The sequence below is a fragment of the Amaranthus tricolor genome, chromosome 10, assembly GCF_026212465.1.
Source record: "Amaranthus tricolor cultivar Red isolate AtriRed21 chromosome 10, ASM2621246v1, whole genome shotgun sequence".
NCBI classification, from domain to species: Eukaryota; Viridiplantae; Streptophyta; class Magnoliopsida; order Caryophyllales; family Amaranthaceae; genus Amaranthus; species Amaranthus tricolor.
In genome coordinates, this window is record NC_080056.1 from 4,881,541 (window position 1) to 4,899,107 (window position 17,567).

At 32.0% G+C, this 17,567-nt stretch overlaps 3 protein-coding genes across 4 annotated transcripts; 2 read left to right on the forward strand and 1 right to left on the reverse strand.

Moving 5' to 3' along the window:
- The first annotated feature begins 3,501 nt into the window (after positions 1-3,501).
- Positions 3,502-7,849, forward strand: LOC130825333 (uncharacterized). 2 transcript variants are annotated; one of them, XM_057690504.1, is made up of 7 exons: positions 3,502-3,669; positions 4,084-4,242; positions 4,332-4,466; positions 4,650-4,757; positions 7,003-7,074; positions 7,226-7,427; positions 7,530-7,849. In XM_057690504.1, the coding sequence occupies exons 2-6, from the start codon at positions 4,099-4,101 to the stop codon at positions 7,388-7,390; spliced, it is 624 nt and encodes a 207-aa protein (XP_057546487.1). In that variant the 5' UTR covers positions 3,502-3,669; positions 4,084-4,098; the 3' UTR covers positions 7,391-7,427; positions 7,530-7,849. The 2 variants fall into 2 exon arrangements, with proteins under 2 accessions (XP_057546487.1, XP_057546486.1); XM_057690503.1 differs by having other exon boundaries at positions 7,226-7,849.
- A 4,144-nt stretch (positions 7,850-11,993) lies between these two features.
- LOC130825902 (nuclear transcription factor Y subunit C-3-like) lies at positions 11,994-13,029 on the forward strand. Its single transcript, XM_057691362.1, has one exon. The coding sequence runs from the start codon at positions 12,019-12,021 to the stop codon at positions 12,721-12,723; it is 705 nt and encodes a 234-aa protein (XP_057547345.1). The 5' UTR covers positions 11,994-12,018; the 3' UTR covers positions 12,724-13,029.
- A 2,526-nt stretch (positions 13,030-15,555) lies between these two features.
- On the reverse strand, positions 15,556-17,141 carry LOC130826325 (transcription initiation factor TFIID subunit 8-like). Its single transcript, XM_057691949.1, has one exon. It carries the CDS (start codon positions 16,780-16,782, stop codon positions 15,985-15,987), a length of 798 nt encoding a protein of 265 aa, XP_057547932.1. The 5' UTR covers positions 16,783-17,141; the 3' UTR covers positions 15,556-15,984.
- Between the last annotated feature and the right edge of the window lie 426 nt (positions 17,142-17,567).

Sequence of the window (17,567 nt, forward strand, 5' to 3'; positions counted from 1 at the left end):
TTATATGAGAAGATGCAATTAAAGGGTGATAGGATTTAATTTCAAATAAGAAATAATGCAAATGAGATGGACAACTAAAGTACCAAATATAGATATTGATGCAAATTGGGAGGGAGGGAGAGAGAGTAAAATCATCATCGATCTCAGGGGCGAAAAAAATACACAATTATATTTTAGGCTACTATTTATTTTATGAAAATGTGAAATAAATAAGTAAAATTAACAAAAAAAATTAAAAAAAGAGCTTCGGGTAAATTTAATTACAAAATAAGTATTTTTATGTTCGAGCCTAAGATTAGGTTAGTTCGCAGTTACTAACAGCGAACAAAAAAATTGGTCAAAAAAACTCAAAATTGTTTGTTTACAGTTAATAACTACGAACAAAAGGGAGAAAATGTCATATTAGAAGGGACAAAAAAACTTAAAAACATGTTTAACTGCGAACAAAACATAATTTCCATTTTTGTGTCTTCTAACAGTATGACATTGTCTCCTTTTGTTCGCAGTTAACAACTGCAAACAACCAATTTTGACTTTTTTTTAACCAATTTTTTTGTTAGTTGTTAGTAACTGCGAACTAACCTGATCTTAGGCTTGGACATGAAAATGCTTATTTTTGGACTTAAGTTTACCCGAAACTCATTCTTTTATTTTTTTTTGTTAAAATTGTTTATTTGTTTTACATTTTCTTATTTTACATCATTTTGCAATGTTGGGGGCTAAAATGCAAGTAATCAAACTAAACTAATATCTAAACTCTGTTTAATTTAGGGAATCGAGTCTTATACAATCAAACATATTAAACGGGCACAAAACTACTAGTAATTGATCTACATCTCATTACTAATTGAACTATTAATCCAACATGCTAATCTATCTATAAACCACATTGTTACACTCATGGAAACAAAAGAGTACAATATAAAACTAAAGCATCAAGACATTTTATCCCCATTTTAGTATCACCCTTAAAAGGCTTTAATAGAATCAACTACTTTTTTTTATTGTATTATAGAAATATGATTTCAAAATATAAAATTCATATAATAAATTTTTATTTGAAATTTATATTAATTGAATTATTTAGCCCGTATAAAATAGCACATTTCACAGTAAAATCGCTGCAATTTAGGTAATAATATTTATTATTCAACAATGAAAATGATTTAAAATTTAGAAGGCCCAATTGGCTTTTGGCAACCATTTTAAAGGTCCAGCTGGCCACCGTTTACGTCAATTCAACATTTCAATCATGCAAAACGAATAGAGTATGTAGTTAATGAATTTGTACAAAATGACTTGTACACATGCCAAACTTGCCACAAACCCAGGCCAATTCTTCCATAATTCGCATCAAGAAGTACTCCTTTTAACCAACTGCTAGGCTACACCTTGTGTTGTATCATCATTCACCATACATTTTGGGTACTTCAACAACCATTTATGTGACCACGCTATATACAGAGGTGGACTTAGGATTTAGCTTTAGTTATTGTATAATCATACTGGTTATCTTATATGTAGAGGTTGATTATTAAGTACTTTTTAACTTATATATTATATTATTGTATAAAATTAGTAGTTTTTTTGGTTGAGATTGCTTCATAGTCACTCTTTTTGCATTAGCTTATGCTTAGCGAGAGTTTTCTTAAGAGTTTTGGGTGAATTTGCTCATCAAATTGAAGGGTTTATTGGATTATTTAGCTTGAAAGGCTTGCTAGATCGGTGAAGTTTAATCAATGAGCTAACCCAAGTAATTCTGCAAGTATTTTTTCTTTATTTATTTTAGTTGATGTTGTGATTTTTAATATTATACGTAGTTAAATTTGTTAGCCCAAGAAGACATGCATGTGTTAATGTTTTTTGATGGATTTGCATATAGATCATGATAGTTGCATATTCATGAGATATGATTAATTCATTGGATTGTGTAATTTTTACAGGTTAAATTCAAGAATTTCGCATTTTGTTCAATTTTCTCTAGCTTCAATCACCAAAGCCAAGAATTTCGCGTTAGAAGTAGCTTTGTTTTTTCTTTTTTTTTTTTGAAGATGCATTAGAACTAGCTTTGTTTATCTCTATACTTGTTTTAATCTCTATTATGTTTAATTGTATATCGCCTTACATGATGATGAGTGAAAACCTCTTACCCTAACTTTCTTTTATAAGTTTTAATAACTAGTCTTAAAGTCCTTAATTGATTTTAATCCTCTATCATGATTAATTGTATATGCCCTTACATGATGATTGAAAACCTCTAACTTTCTTTTATAAGTTTTAATAACTAGTCTTAGTGTCCTTAATTGAAGTGCTGGTGATATCATTGCTTTGTAGGTAGATGCTCAAATGCTCAAATTTTAAAAATAACCAAATACGTTCATCATAGCATCGGTGTCTATACAAAAGAAAAGAGAAAAAGAAATAACAAAAAGGTGTTCATTTGGATTATCGGGTTAATTTTGGGTCAGGTGTTGCAAGAAGGTTCAATATCGGGTCTTGTGTACACATTGATTTTTACATTATTTTAAATTCATTGTGAAGTCGGGTCAAATCGGATTCGAAATTCCAAGGTCGGCTAAATATCTTCATCGGGTCTGTTTTGAACACCTCTACCTATATCTATATGCATGTGAAATAAAAACTCAATTTTTTTGAAAATTGTCAAAAAATACCTAATAAAAACTTTTTTATTCCAAAAATACCTAATAAAAAAGTTTTGCTAAATACCTAATAAAATTTTTTCTTTTCCAAAAAATATCAAGTAACGTTTTCCTTCAATTGACCGTCAAATATAACGATTGACTGGTCAAAATCAAAAATTCTTCTTCCTCATCTTCAATTTCTTTTCCAATTTAATTTTGATTTTTAGTAAAAAGTAGAGGAAGAAGATAGTGAGGTAATTGAATTGGAAAAGAAATTGAAGATGAGGAACAACAATTTTTTATTTTGATCGGTCAACCATTATATTTGACGGTCAACTGAAGGAACACGTTAATGAAAAGAAAAAAAATTTTATCAGGTATTTTTTGACAAAAGTTTTTTTATTAGGTATTTTTGGAGAAACATTTTTATTAAATATTTTCTGACACTTTTTTTTTAATTAACTCTATTTGTATAATGACACTTGGCCTACAATAGCGATTGAAAAATTAATTTGGACATCTAAAGAAAATGTCGTTATCAGAGTATAACAATTGAGATAAAATCAATTCTCAAAGAAATTAATTTTTTGAAAAAAATTATCGTTAATAATACAATATTTCGTTAATTTTCTTACAATAATAACAACTTTTAATCAACCAAGAATAACATCAACTTAGGAAGATTTTTTTCTAGGATAATACTAACTTTAATTAATCAACTAATTTATCAATTTTTTTGGTCATATAATCTCCTATAATTTAATTTTTAACATATTAAAGAATATTCATAGAAAAAAAAAACCCTAATTTAATAATAAATTGTATTATCGTTCATAATTTTTCTTTATTTTTTTTTTGCTATGCCCAGTCCCTTACTAATCCTGGTAAAAACAAACGAGCCGTCAAGACCGAACTCTTAACTCTTTGCTTTTGTTGAGCAACATTCAATCTCACAAGCAGGAAACTAGGCCACGGCCGCCGGAGCCTGCGGCGCTACACGGTGCACACTAGCGACTGCACTATTGGGGTAAACAATATTTCCATTCATTACTTTTTTCTACCCTAAATTGATTAAATTAATCTAAAACTTGTTGGCTTTTATTGACATCAATCAATTTTGTTTTTTATGTGTCTGATTTCGATTTCATTTCAAGAATAATTGCTCTTGATTTCATCCCAATCGATACTTATACTGATTTTTAGAGACATTAGTTTTTGAATTGAGTGGATATTCAACACAATAGCTATGGGCCTGAATTGATTTCTTGTGAAATGATTTTTTAGGGTTCTACGAATTTTGATATTTCTATGAGGGTTAGTGGGTTTTGTTCTATAAAGCATTCTGGTTACAAATGCTACTTAGAGTAGCTTTGTTTTGATTCATTGTTTAGAAATATTGGGCAGTGTAGTTTACGGATTGTTGTTCTTCATATTGATAAAGGTGAAAGTGGTTCAGATGGCATATTACCATTCTGCTAAAAATTTACTTCGTCAAATCATCAAAAATGGTAGTGTTAAGAAGTTGGATGGATTTGCTAATCCCCATTTTTTCACTGGCCAAGGACTTAGATACAGAAAATTGGAAGTCATTCTGACAACGGTATGTCTAGAAACCTAAACCTGCTATGTTTGTCATGGTTTAATTTTCTTATGCTTGTTATTTACTTTATGAATGATTTGACCATGTAGAACATGGAGAATCTTGGAAAGGCTGGCGAGACTGTGAAGGTGGCGCCAGGGTATTTCCGCAATTATCTAATGCCTAAGCTACTTGCTGTGCCTAACATCGACAAGTTTGCTTATCTCGTGAGAGAGCAAAGAAAGGTATTTTTTCAACTTTACTCTGATGAGTGTTAATGCTTTCTTTGCTCTAGTACTTTCTGTTTTGCTAAAATGTATTTTTAATTAGATTTCAAATTTTACGAAAGTTTTTCCTGTCGGAATTTTTTTTCTAATGACATTTGGCATTGGGTTAATGTCATATTGTTGTTTCTTTGTAATGTTCAGATCTATCAGCCTAAAGAGGAGGAAGAAGTTAAGGTAGTTAAAGAAGGTAAGGAAGATATGATGAAAGAGTACATTGCTGCTGCAAAACGGCTGGATAATGCAACAGTGGTAAGTGTTATGTAATTCTCATTTTCTTAAGTGGTCATTTTCCTCTTGGTTTAGAGTGTTGTTCTATTAGGTCATTGCACTTGTTGTTATACCTTGTTTTAGTGATTTAGAAATTAGAATTAGAATGCTTTCTATCAATTTTTGTTACTTTGGTTACCCAAGCTTCCTTCCAAACCTAAACGATAATGTTTACTTGGATGTGATCCTTGAACATCATGAGAACACTTATGAAGGGTCCCTGACTCCAAGTAGCTTATAGGGAACTTACCGTCGAGTCTTTCCAATGATTACCAAGGTCATTGTTTTCTACTTTCTGGCCAAGATATCTATTTTTCTGTGGATGTTCTTTATTCGATGCAAATGATCTTTTACTAGGAAGTTCATGCTCTCCTTACTCGTTGTAAATGATCTTTAACTAAGGTATCCTATGAACGTGGATCAAAAAAATAACTTTTGCCTCATAACTTGAACTCTGGTGCTTTGGCTTCCACCCTCTTGACACTTTCTTCAAGTATGAAGATGGTAAGTAGTGCTTTCTTTTGTACAAGGAAATAAGTTTGAAGGATGCTTTTGCAGAATGTGGAAGTGCTATTTAAAGTTATATACATTGAATGTAATTCAATATCAAGTGTGGAAGTTGTATGGATTCATCTTGCTAAGAAGTGGTAATAGGAAGTGAAAAGAAATGTGCTTTTTAGGTCTTTTGCAGATAATGATTGGCTGATTGAGCAAATTGCCTGGATTGATCATCAGAATGATAACTTTCCTTACAAACATGTAGTTCAATGTTGCTTCTTCTTTTTTTCCATATCGCCCTCTGAATTTTGTCTCAAATGTTGTTTGCACTTTGCACTTCCTTACTTGACAATGATCTCATAACTGAGCATATATTGGGTAATAGAGAAATTCATTTTTCGCCTGCTATCATGAAAGCATTGTAGGGGTGATTTGCTTTCTTGGTAAATCAATATCTCGAAATGATCTATATCTCTCAGTTAATTAGATTAGCTCTCTGTAGGAATGATTATTAGCTAAGAGATTCATGAATGAAGATAGATTCCACTTTCACAAGTTCCATTATTGGCACTTGATTTTGCTTGCAGAAGGATAAAGGAGAAAATTTTACGACTAAAGAGAGGATTGTATAAGAGTGGAAAATCATCTCACTTTGGAGAGAATTATATAAGAGGGGGTGACCTTTAGGTTTTGGACGTGGAGAAGTACCATTGAGGTTTTTGTCATTCTCAAATTCTGAAGACTGATCTTTTATGAGAAAGGGACAGGGCATCCTTTGGTTCCATATGGATTTCGGAGGTTTGGAGGTGGATTCTGACATATATATCTGATGTTCTGTAAAGTTTCAAATGTTAGCTGATGAAGTAGTGGAATCATCAATCATTGCTATATGTGATTGATACATAACGCATTGACCATCGAGCCTGATTGCTTCAATTGAATAATTCGATTGGCCTGTCTTGGAAGTAAAACTTGGTTTTTTCATTTTTTTTCAACTAAATCTATTTATTATTCGGTCATACTAAGACCAAACTTGGTGGGTACCCATATCAAATGGATTCTTTCTGGGACTAAGACCAAAAGGCTCTAAAGCACTATGAGGCACTTGACTTAGGCACTATTAACACTTTGAGGCACTCACCTTAAGGAATAGCCTTGCCCAGCCCTATCAAGGTGCCCAACCCATCGCCCCTAAGGCGTTAGCCTTAGATGCTCTGGGGACGAGCAATTTATAGCTTAGAGACTTCAGTGGTTATTTTGGCTTTATATGTTGCAGAAATTGAGCACTAAGATCCTATAAAGACTGTGCTCAAGTCCCACTAACCTGATTGTCATAGTTTTGTTAATTTAGGTCCCTATATAGTTTTTGCTGCTGATGCTTTACGGTTTCATTTATATAGTTTTTGAGTTGCTGGAAAGAATTGTTAACTTAATTTACTTTGTTGGTGGAATGTGTGGTCTATCTTTTAACTTCATTGGCCATGCCACTGACATCAGATCACATTATTATGGTGAAGGATCGAAAGAAAAAGGCTAGCATAGAACAACGGAAAAAAAATACTTCCTAGGACTAAAGCTTGGTTTACCTTCCCTGTTTACTTTGAGTGTCCAAATTTCCCTCTGTTTCTTTCTGCCTCTTAAAGTCCTTTGTATTCTCTCCATCATTGTTCTCATTGCTTGTGAAATTTAGAGCATAGGCTCCAATAACTATAATTGTTTTTTTTTGTAGGTTTTTAGAAGATACTTTAAGGTTGACAATGAATTGCGAGAACCTGTGACAAAGGATGAGATAATTGCTGAGGTATGCTCTATTCTTTCCCATCCAAAATATAAGAAAGTATGCCAAACTACCGTATGCCCTAGAATGGATTTATCGAAGTTATTACATCACTTCTCTCAATGCCTACGTTAAGAGATAATTCGTTATGTTTTACACGATAAAAATTTTACAGGTAGCAAGGCAACTTTCTGTACGCATTGAACCCGAAAACTTGCAAATGCCAAACCCTTTGTCATCATTGGGGATGCATGAGATACCACTTGTCTTACCAAAATCCATTCCATTGCCCCACGGAAAGCTTGCATGGACTCTCAAAGTCAAAGTTAGAAGAAAGTAATGGGATTTCCTGGCTTAGCTTAGATCAATAGTTACTGGTATTGTATTTTCAGCCTTGTGGAAGTCAGATTTTGAATAATTTTTGTCTTCCCTCAAGTGTTCAGTTTCACCAATAGACACCATTTTAATTGAAAGTGCAGCATTCACAGGTGTGATGGCTATGGCCTGGACAACCCATCATTGAAACACTGATAAGGCACTTCCAAAATTGTGACTTTTTGCGTTGGAAATCATTTTAGTTCGTTGATGCGTGAATGAATGAGGATTCTAATGCTATGGTTAGTAAAAAGTCATGTTGTCGGAGCTCGACTAGGGAACTAGACCAAAGGTTCTGAAAATCTACCTATTCGGTATAATTGTTGAAAATAAACTTAACTATTGTTTATTTTTAGTTTTTACTTACAAAGAAGCTTGAAGATGGTTATAAATAACTGATAAGTTTATCTTTACCTTTACTTAATAGGTAGATTTATTTAAGAATGTATTAGTCTATAACATGAGCTCGATAAATTAATTTGACTAATTAATGAAAAAAAAATGATAACTATTTAAATAGTTCAAACTGAATTTTGAAATTCTCAAGCACACAACTTAATTTTGACAAAAGATGCACTCTATCAATTACATTTGATAAGTACTTCTTTATCATTTTAAATTTGCTATTAAAAATGACATATTATAATAAAAAATGTCATTCTCAATAACTTTCTCAAAGGTTCAAAGGGAATAGTAAACAAAAGGACCCTTAAAGTATTACTAATTAGAAACTTCATAATGTTAAGATTGAGACATTAAGCATATAGTTTTCATTTGGGGTTAAAATTCGACTTTCACATCGATTTAAAAGTCATTTGTCGAATAAGTTTTTTCTATTTTACCAACCAACAAGCCAATAGTTGAAAGTCGGCTATATTATTAGGCGTATTTGATAAATAACTCATTGTTAGACTATTAAATTGAATTTGGGTTTTAATTGATCAAACAATTCAAAGTATATTTGGCATAATTGACTTATACGCAAATAAAACCTCCTATGAGTAGCTATTTTCATTGATTTTTGATATTTAACCCTTTTAAACAACCAATTAATAACTAATATTTACTACCTCCTATTCATCTGAAATGGATAATTTTCTTTTGGTACACTATTCATTCATCACTCTTAAGTTGTATTTTATTATTAATCTATAAGTTAAAACATAATCATGTGCGATCTTATTTGATTCGTTTTGACGTAAAGATTATTAATATCAACTTTTTATAATTTTTAATTATACATAACTCGATATATTAAGAATCGAATAAGTGCATTGGAAAGTGTGCATAAAGTAAATGTCCCATTTTAGAGATAGTATTAAATATCTCCACGATAGCTGCCACAACAATCAATAAGTAAAAACTTCGAATTGATCAAACAAACCAACAATTATTTATCAAACACAACAGATAAAATTTAAAACAATGAGTAGGGGCCATCGCAATAGGGGTCCTTTGGACTTTTAGATACTAGATATACTCCTATGATGAAGTAAAGTTGATAAAAAGTACAGACATTGTACACCTCAACCTTAAGCATGAAAACTTTTCAACAAGATTAATGATTTTTAATAATGGATTTAGTTTGGAGTACTCCTTATAAAATAAGGACATTGTCCACCTCAACCCTTGGATTCAATTATTGTGGTACCTCTCTTTACTCTTTTTTAAGTGTGAATGAGTAGCAATTCTTAATTTGAGATACCAAATCATTTCTTTCTCTAATAAAGTGAAATATGGTTTTTTCTTAAAAAACGGTGGATATTTGATAATAAATAAAAAAATTTAAGTATATTAATAAAATTAAAATAAGTTAAAATGTATGAATGAGATTTTAAAAAGTGATGATTTGAATTGTCAAAAAATAATCATGATACGAAAATAAGGTGACAACTCAAAATAAAAAATAATGCTAAATGAGAATGACGAAGGGAGTAAATGTTTTCTTTACTAGTTAATCAAACTTAAAATACGAGGCAGCAGGTAAAGTATTACATAATTTTCATTGAGGTGTTTTGGTAATTAGTTTATATAATATATCATGGACTATAGCCATCGGCTGAACTTGTAACTAGTGGTGGACCCAATGATGGTTTAACGGGCTATAATAATAATTTTTAATTGAAAATACGTAGATGAATCGCCAAGGGATAGAGTAATGTATTTTTGGCGTGAGTGATGAACATATGAATAATGTTTTAAAAATTTGACAACTTAAAGACAACGATATAATTTTCCTTTTAATAAATGTAAATTGTAAAGCATTTTGACTTTTGTTTCAATTGGAGCATTTACACTTTCCCATGTATTCTTGTTGTTCACTCCCATTAAAAGTTGTAAATACAACTTATTCATTTGACTTAAAAGTTAAAAAAACTATTTAACGAATAAGCACTTATAACGGGACATTCAATCAAACCACTAATTAAAGGATTTCTTAATTGGATGTTTATTCTCAAAGATGTTTGTCAAAACATATAAATGATCATTATTCATCACAAATATCATTATAATCAGCATTGAATTGACTCTATTTTCTTCTAATTAGGACATACGCAACGCTTTTTATTCGATTCCATGCAGCAATCAACTTTTCTCTTAGTCTCACAAACGTACTCCTATTTTTGTCTTATTTATCCGCCAATTCATCCCTTCTTTTAATAAAAACACTATGACACTGAAAATACCATTTAAAAACCATGCTATTTAAAACTTTTGCTATTAGCAAACGGTCCCAATCCTCTTAAGTAGAAGTTGTATTATTATAAAACAATACAAAAAATGGAAATGCAAACATTAGACAAATTTGGTATAGAATGGGGAAAGATAATTGGTTAATTGGATCATTATGTTAAGGTACTCCCTACCTAGGATTATTGTTTAAAGTGTACTCGTACTAAATAGAGATGTTCCTCCAATTGTTTCAAGTGTCTTGAAACTTGGTAAAGCAAGCACAATTATTACCAAAGTATGTTCTCCTACCTTTTGGCTTTTATAAAGATCATCATGCTATCTTATTCCAGCAGCAAATTAAAAACATAAAATAAATAAAAAATTTTAAAAAAAGTTTGAGACCCAATAAGATAGATCAACAACTTTTTTCATTTTTCCATTTCTAGGCATGGATAACGATCACCATTCACCATGGTGTTATCTCAAAATTAATTTGTGACATTATTTATTAGTAAAATAATCTAAATTTTAAAAAATAAATAAATGGGTGTTCAACGGGCTAAATTTTTATTTTGAGTCCTCATTCGACCCGTTTTTTAGAAGAAAGGGTCGGATTGAAAATAGATCAGGCCGAAAACGGGTTTTAGTATAATGAAAATGATGCGAGTATAAAAGGGTTAAATAATAGTCGAAAATGAACCTTTGTATATAGCATAATTGATGAATAATTTAATTATTATAAATAACAATGCAATAAAGTTTCTCAACGTTTCTACAATTTAGTTATTATAAACGATAATTTAATGATTATATATTGCTCAATGTGGATTTTAATGATTTTTAGTGATAAAAAGGCCATGTGGCTTTCAAAAGCCGACCCATATAAGACCCATATCAAGTTTAAAAGATCCTTATTCAACACAGCTCATATTTACTTAAACTTGATCTGACTCATATCCAACCTAAAAAATATATTTCTCATCCACACATGACTTAAGTATTAAAAGGACAAAAATAGTCATGAGTTCAGTTTCTGTTGCCCCTTCCTAATTCTACTTTTTCTATACTTAATTTTTTTTCTAATTCCAAATACTAGATTAATTAAATGTATTCTCTAATTCTCTGTATACTACCTACCTTTTACATTTGTACTAGTATTATTTTATTTTAATTTACACCTTTTTGAAAAAGGTATTTTTGTGATAAAATTAACCTACAATGAACTTTGTTGCCATCTATTCTATTCAACCTTTTTTTACCCTCGTTTGCTCATCTTGTTTAAGCTTAATTTAAGTGTCAAATACTCAAATGTAATATCACATGTAGTTACAGATGAGCAAATAAATTAAAAAGATATAAACATAACCACAATTTGTCAATGAATTAGTGAGAGATTCTTGATCATGTAGTTTCTTGCTTCTTATTCTTTAATTTCATATTATTCTTGTTCATGTTTAGTTCTCAAGTATTCATATTTTGATTGTACAAGTGAAAACATAAAATGATGGAGCAACATAAACCCTAAATTATTAGCCACTTAGCCTTAGGTATAGTGTAAAAATGCAGTAATGGTCACGATCACGGTAACGAAACGGTGATGTAGTAACATAAGTACTGATACATTTATCGTAAGCCTAAATATCGACTGAATCCATAAAATATCCCTTGATACATCCCAAAATGTATTTTCTTTTCACATTTACAACACGAGAAATATCGATCTATTTATTTTGAAAATCTTAACAACGCGGCCTGATAAACTAGATGTCCCTACAATGTAATTGTCCACCTATACCCTACCCTTTCAAACAACATAAATACCCTACTCTCTAATCTCTCAAAAATCACAAAGTTATATCCATCAATCATCATATAACATTTAAACTTTTCTTCACCAAACAGTCATACCCTCCAAAACTCATGGATCCCCATTGGAACACTCCTCACTATTATAATCACATTCATCAACAACTGCCCCCATTGATCAATAACCCACCTGATCAAACCCCTCTTCATAATCAGCAACACCAAAACCCACCTTACTCATCCACACCAGAAGGCAGTAATCTCCTACAACAGCAGCTCAGAACTTTCTGGAATAACCAGAATCTAGAAAGCAAACAAGCCATTGATTTCAAAAACCACAGCTTACCCTTAGCAAGGATCAAAAAGATCATGAAATCTGATGATAATGTACACATGATATCATCAGATGCACCAATCTTATTGGCTAGAGCTTGTGAAATGTTTATACAAGATTTAACACTTAGATCATGGAATTCTACTGAAGAAACAAAAAGAAAAACTCTTCAGAAAGCTGATATTTCTGCTGCACTTTCTACTACTGATTTATTTGATTTTTTGGTTGATATTGTTCCAAGAGAAAAACCTGTTATTTCCAATGTAATGCCAATCTATCCTTCTAGATTCTCATCAATGGGGTTGCAGCAGCTTGAGGGTTATAATCCTCTAGGTGAAGGTACAGGGGTTAACATGGGTTTGCAGCAAATTCAGCATGATGATCAAGTAGATCATGGAGGGGTGAATGTTAGTAAGTATTATGTTCAAGGAGGGTGGCCCACTTTTATGTCTAACCAGTCTGCTTGGCCTCCACCAGATCTTTGACATTCTAAAAGTGAAAAGCTATATATGGAACATAGAGAAAGTATTCTGAATTCCTTAGCTTATAATGTGATTATGTCTTATTAGTTTCAAACAACTTTTACACGGACTCTTTATTTTAATACATATATCTGTGTCCGATCCTTGATGCTCGGACAATGGCATGGCATTTAGACACTTCATTTTAGACGTAAAATTAAATATTTAGATGTATTCGACATTTGGACACGTTCCAGTATCCAATATTAATACCCAAGTCTAAGTATCATAGGTTCCAAACAAAAGAAATTAATTTTTCATGAATATTAATTATGGTATTAGATAATAATGAATTTGTTAATTTTTTTATTTGTTAATATGAATTCCCACTTTGTACAAGGGATGGAAAACAACGACTTATAGGCGGAGCTACATTAGCGCGAAGATCTTCCACAACCCATTTTGTAAACGCATGAAAAATGTAAATTATATGTTTGTTGGACACATAAATTATTTTAGCTCTGTCATAAGTCAAATAGCACGTTGCTCTTAGTGTCAAAATAACATTATTGATCAAGTAGCCTAAATTTGATAATCAACCCCTCATATAAAACAAATGTAAATACGAAGAACCTATGTGAACCTATGTTTTTGGATAAATTGAATGCGCGTATTTCTTCTTACCCTCTTCTTGGAGGGGGCACATGTATAATTTGTCCGCTATCCTTCTCCCCTCGAACCTTGACTTGTGTGGGATACTGGATTAATAAGTCTAACTCTAACTTCGGTGAATTGGAGAATTATTTTTCCGCATGTGGAAATTAATTGAGCTAAATTTTGGGGTTTCGATTTCAGGTGCACGGTGTTCGATTCCTACTTCCGATAGATGTAGCCTCTCCCAGACATCATCGAGTAATAGTATATATTTTTTAACACTCAGGATTTGACATATGGGTGCAGATTTAACATTCATTGGCTTGTTTCTCCAAGATTCAAAAGGGATTTCTAATTTTTCGAGAATGCTTTGCTGAATTGCTTCCACAGTAGCTAACTTAGAAGCTACCACCCAGATTGCAGCATCAAAAATGACATAGTGCCACCGAAGAAATTGGTTAATGATTCTTTTTAAAGGGCTGTCTTTCCTACACCTCCCATCCCAAACAAACCAATCATTCCTATTGTGCCATTAGAGGTGTTCATCATGACGGGTCGACCCAATAGGTCAACAGTGGGGTTACATTTTAACAGGTTATTAGCAGGTCAGGTCAATAATGAGAAGTTCATGAACAGGCTTTTGTGTGGATGGTCGGGCCGGGTCAGATAATTATAGGAATTGGTTGTAAAAAATATTTTACCATTTATTTATTTATTTTTATGTGATATTATTATATAATTGACCCAACGGGCCATAAAGTATAACAAAAAACCTATTTTATGAACTTTTAAAAAATGGGTCAAAGTGGGTCGTATTTGACCAGACTCTGACCCGCCCGACCCGTTTAACATTTGACATAACCCTCTCCGACCCAGCTCGTTGAACACCTCTATGTGTCATCCAGTAAGTGTTCCAAAACTCTCAATAAAATAGATTCCATCTCAACTGTATTCTCCATTGGCATAACACAAAATCCCTCCATTTGTGTGCTAATAACTTGATAAAGAGACTGAACAGGTTGCTGAATGGCTACCTCCTGAAACTCCCCTTTTGTTATCAGCTCTTTTACCATATTCAAAGTTTTGGAGGCTTTCTTTCTAAGCTTATAAGCAGATCTATATATTCTTGGACTTGGCCATTTCTCATCCAGTGCTTCTGCTTGTTGGAGAATTTCCTTCAACTCAACCTCTACAGCTTCTACTTTCGCCAGCCACCCAATTACCTGTACCCTCCGCATCAAACAGTGTTGTTCCGCAACCTGACCTTCATGTCTTCGCTAATATTGATTAGCTCCGACATATTCAAGAAGTCGAGGATATCTTTTCGCTCAGTTATGAACAATCCCAAATACGAGAAGCAAAAAGATCCCAAAGTAAATGAAAAACCTCCATCCTTCTTCGGTTGTACAAAGATGGAAGCAGCACACAACTTTTGTTAGCTGTTCAAATATTGAAACTTCCAATCATACATTTCGTCTCCAACCCTCTCATTTCATATATTGTTATTGTAGACCGGGTTACATCTTTGTAATGCAAGCAAGATCGCATATTGATAGTGATACATAGGAAGTTACAAATAGTCACAACTTATCTAGGGTGGAAATAGTAGATCTTTAACTTCTTTAATTTAAACTCGAAACTATAGGTCTTTTACTCTTTACCAAAAGATCAAACTCAGTCAGAATTGTTCAAAGAACAAGCACTTGTTACTTGGTCACAACCTATGTTACTTGGACTCGGGTACTGATGTCGGATACTGGTACGAGTTCTAGTGCCGGATACGTCTAAATATTCACTTTCACACCTAAAATGATGTGTCTAAGTGTCATACCAATATCCGAGCATCAAGGATCAGACACGACTATGTGAAGCAAAATGAAGAGTATGAGTAATACAGGTCACAACTTAGAAGTTACAAGGGAAGTGAGAAAGGATCAAAGTTGTTTTGTTGAGAAGGACAAACTCCAATAACAAGTCAACGTCCAAACAACAGTATATGAAGCATTCTTTTATCAACATTCAAAGATTTTTGCTTGAATTTTGAGCCTTTGGGGATAACATCAAGAAGTAAAAGTGCTAATATGATTATGGGTTTTTCTAACAAATGCGCATGTTTATGTTTAATTATCAAATTTTCAACTTACAAACGTATTAATGTAAATGAAATAAATCAAAGATAAAAAAGATATAAATAATAAATACTGAAATCAATTGATAAAATCAAGCCAGTTTTTCTTCAAGGTTGCTTCAAGAGACAAACGAAATTATTCATAAACAAGCTTCAAGAAAAGAGAATACTGAAAACAGAACTACTTGTATATCAACAATATCTTCAATTATAATCAAGGGAGGAACTGATGCAAGCCCCATCAACAAAAATTTCTTGCCTTTGGCTTCTAAATATAATCACCACTAGTTTGTTAAATGCTTCCTAAAATCATATTAATATATACAGTCAACTAAATGAAAAGTAAAATACTTGCTAAATATAACAAAAATACCTAAAATACTTTGATGCTTGCTTGATCAACACAATCCAATTCGCTTGAAAATCATCTTTATTTCCATTCTTCTCAAATCAACCCAAAAAAAACTGACATTAATTTGTTTACAATAAAACCTTTATCGTTATCAATTATCATCATCATCATCTTGGAAAAATGTCTTACTATCAACTCTTTCAATCAAACAAACCCGTTTACCACCTCTACAAACCCCATTCCGGAGCTCCAAAGCATCCAACCCACCCACTTTGACATTCCTTCTTCTCATCCCTAACCTAAACTTCACTCTATCTCTTCTCCCTTGCAACACAATCTCTCTTTTGACCTTCTTCATCTTCGTAACCACCACTGGTGGACACCACTGAAACCTTTTCTCTTCCCATAAAATCTCTTTACCATTCCGTTTTACATCATCGATTCGAATCTCAGGAAAATCTGGTAACCATCTCGGAATATGAGGACCTCTATCATCATTACCCTTCAAAGAATCAAATTTCCCAGAAAAAATGACAGACGACCCAGAATTTTGTACATAGCGAGAAACTCGACGAGGAAAGGGAACTTGATTATTATTGTCAAGAAAGTACTGAAGATCTTGAATCGTTTTAGAGCGAAAATAAGTTCGATTAATGTCGGAAGCTCCAACAAATCCGACGGGTAGAGAAAGGTCTTCAATGGCGTGAATAATATCAAACACATTCAAATTAGAGTGGCTGAAAGAGAAATTTGCGTGAGAGGCGGCGGAATCAAAGAGGGATTGAAGGAAGAGGGTGGCGATACGAGTTAGGGTTTCAAGTGCGGATGATTTCGAGGATTTGAATCCAATTGAACGGAGGATTTGGGTAACTGCAAGTTTAGTGACGGAGTGAGAGAATTGAGAGGGAGAAGAAATGGGGAGGGGATTTTGGGGTTTGGATTTTGACATTTGGGATTTTGAAGTTGGTGATTTGATTATTGTGAAATTGTTATTAAAGATAAACCCTAGTCCCTAAAAGGTTGCTACATTTATAGTATAGTAGTAATTTGTTTTTGGTGACAAATTTAAATCCACTCCCCTATATGATTTTCCCGGCAAAGTGGAAACTAAAGGGTGTAATGTAAGTTGTATTATGAAAATTTTGAAAATCAAATCAAATCAAATTTAATTATTTGATTTAATTTGATTTTTTTACTAATTTTTCTATAATAATTTTAAATTTTAATTAATTATGAATAATCTAAATTATTAGGTTACTTATCCAAGAATATTGTTGTGATCATAATGACCTATTTTTATAGGTAAATTTTATTTTTTCTTGTTTTAATAAATTTTATATATTTAATTTTAGGTATATAGCATAACAGGTTATAAGTTGCCTTAAATTATTCAAATTAATTATAAATATTTCAAATTAACATAATAACATTAAAATAATCACATAATACCTAAAATATTTCTCCTTACTAATACATTTCAAATATATATCTATAATAACATAATACCTTACTAACCTCAACAATTTATTTCTCCTTTTACATTAAAATTGTACTCCAATAATCACCCTACTATATATGTGACTCCACTAACATACTTTCCCCGTGTCATTATACTTGTTATATTTGACCTTTTACGCAATTTAATGTGTTATTTTGATCATTTATATATTGAACTATACCCATTTGAAAATTATAAAAATTTAATATTATGAAAGTATATGATTGAATGATTCA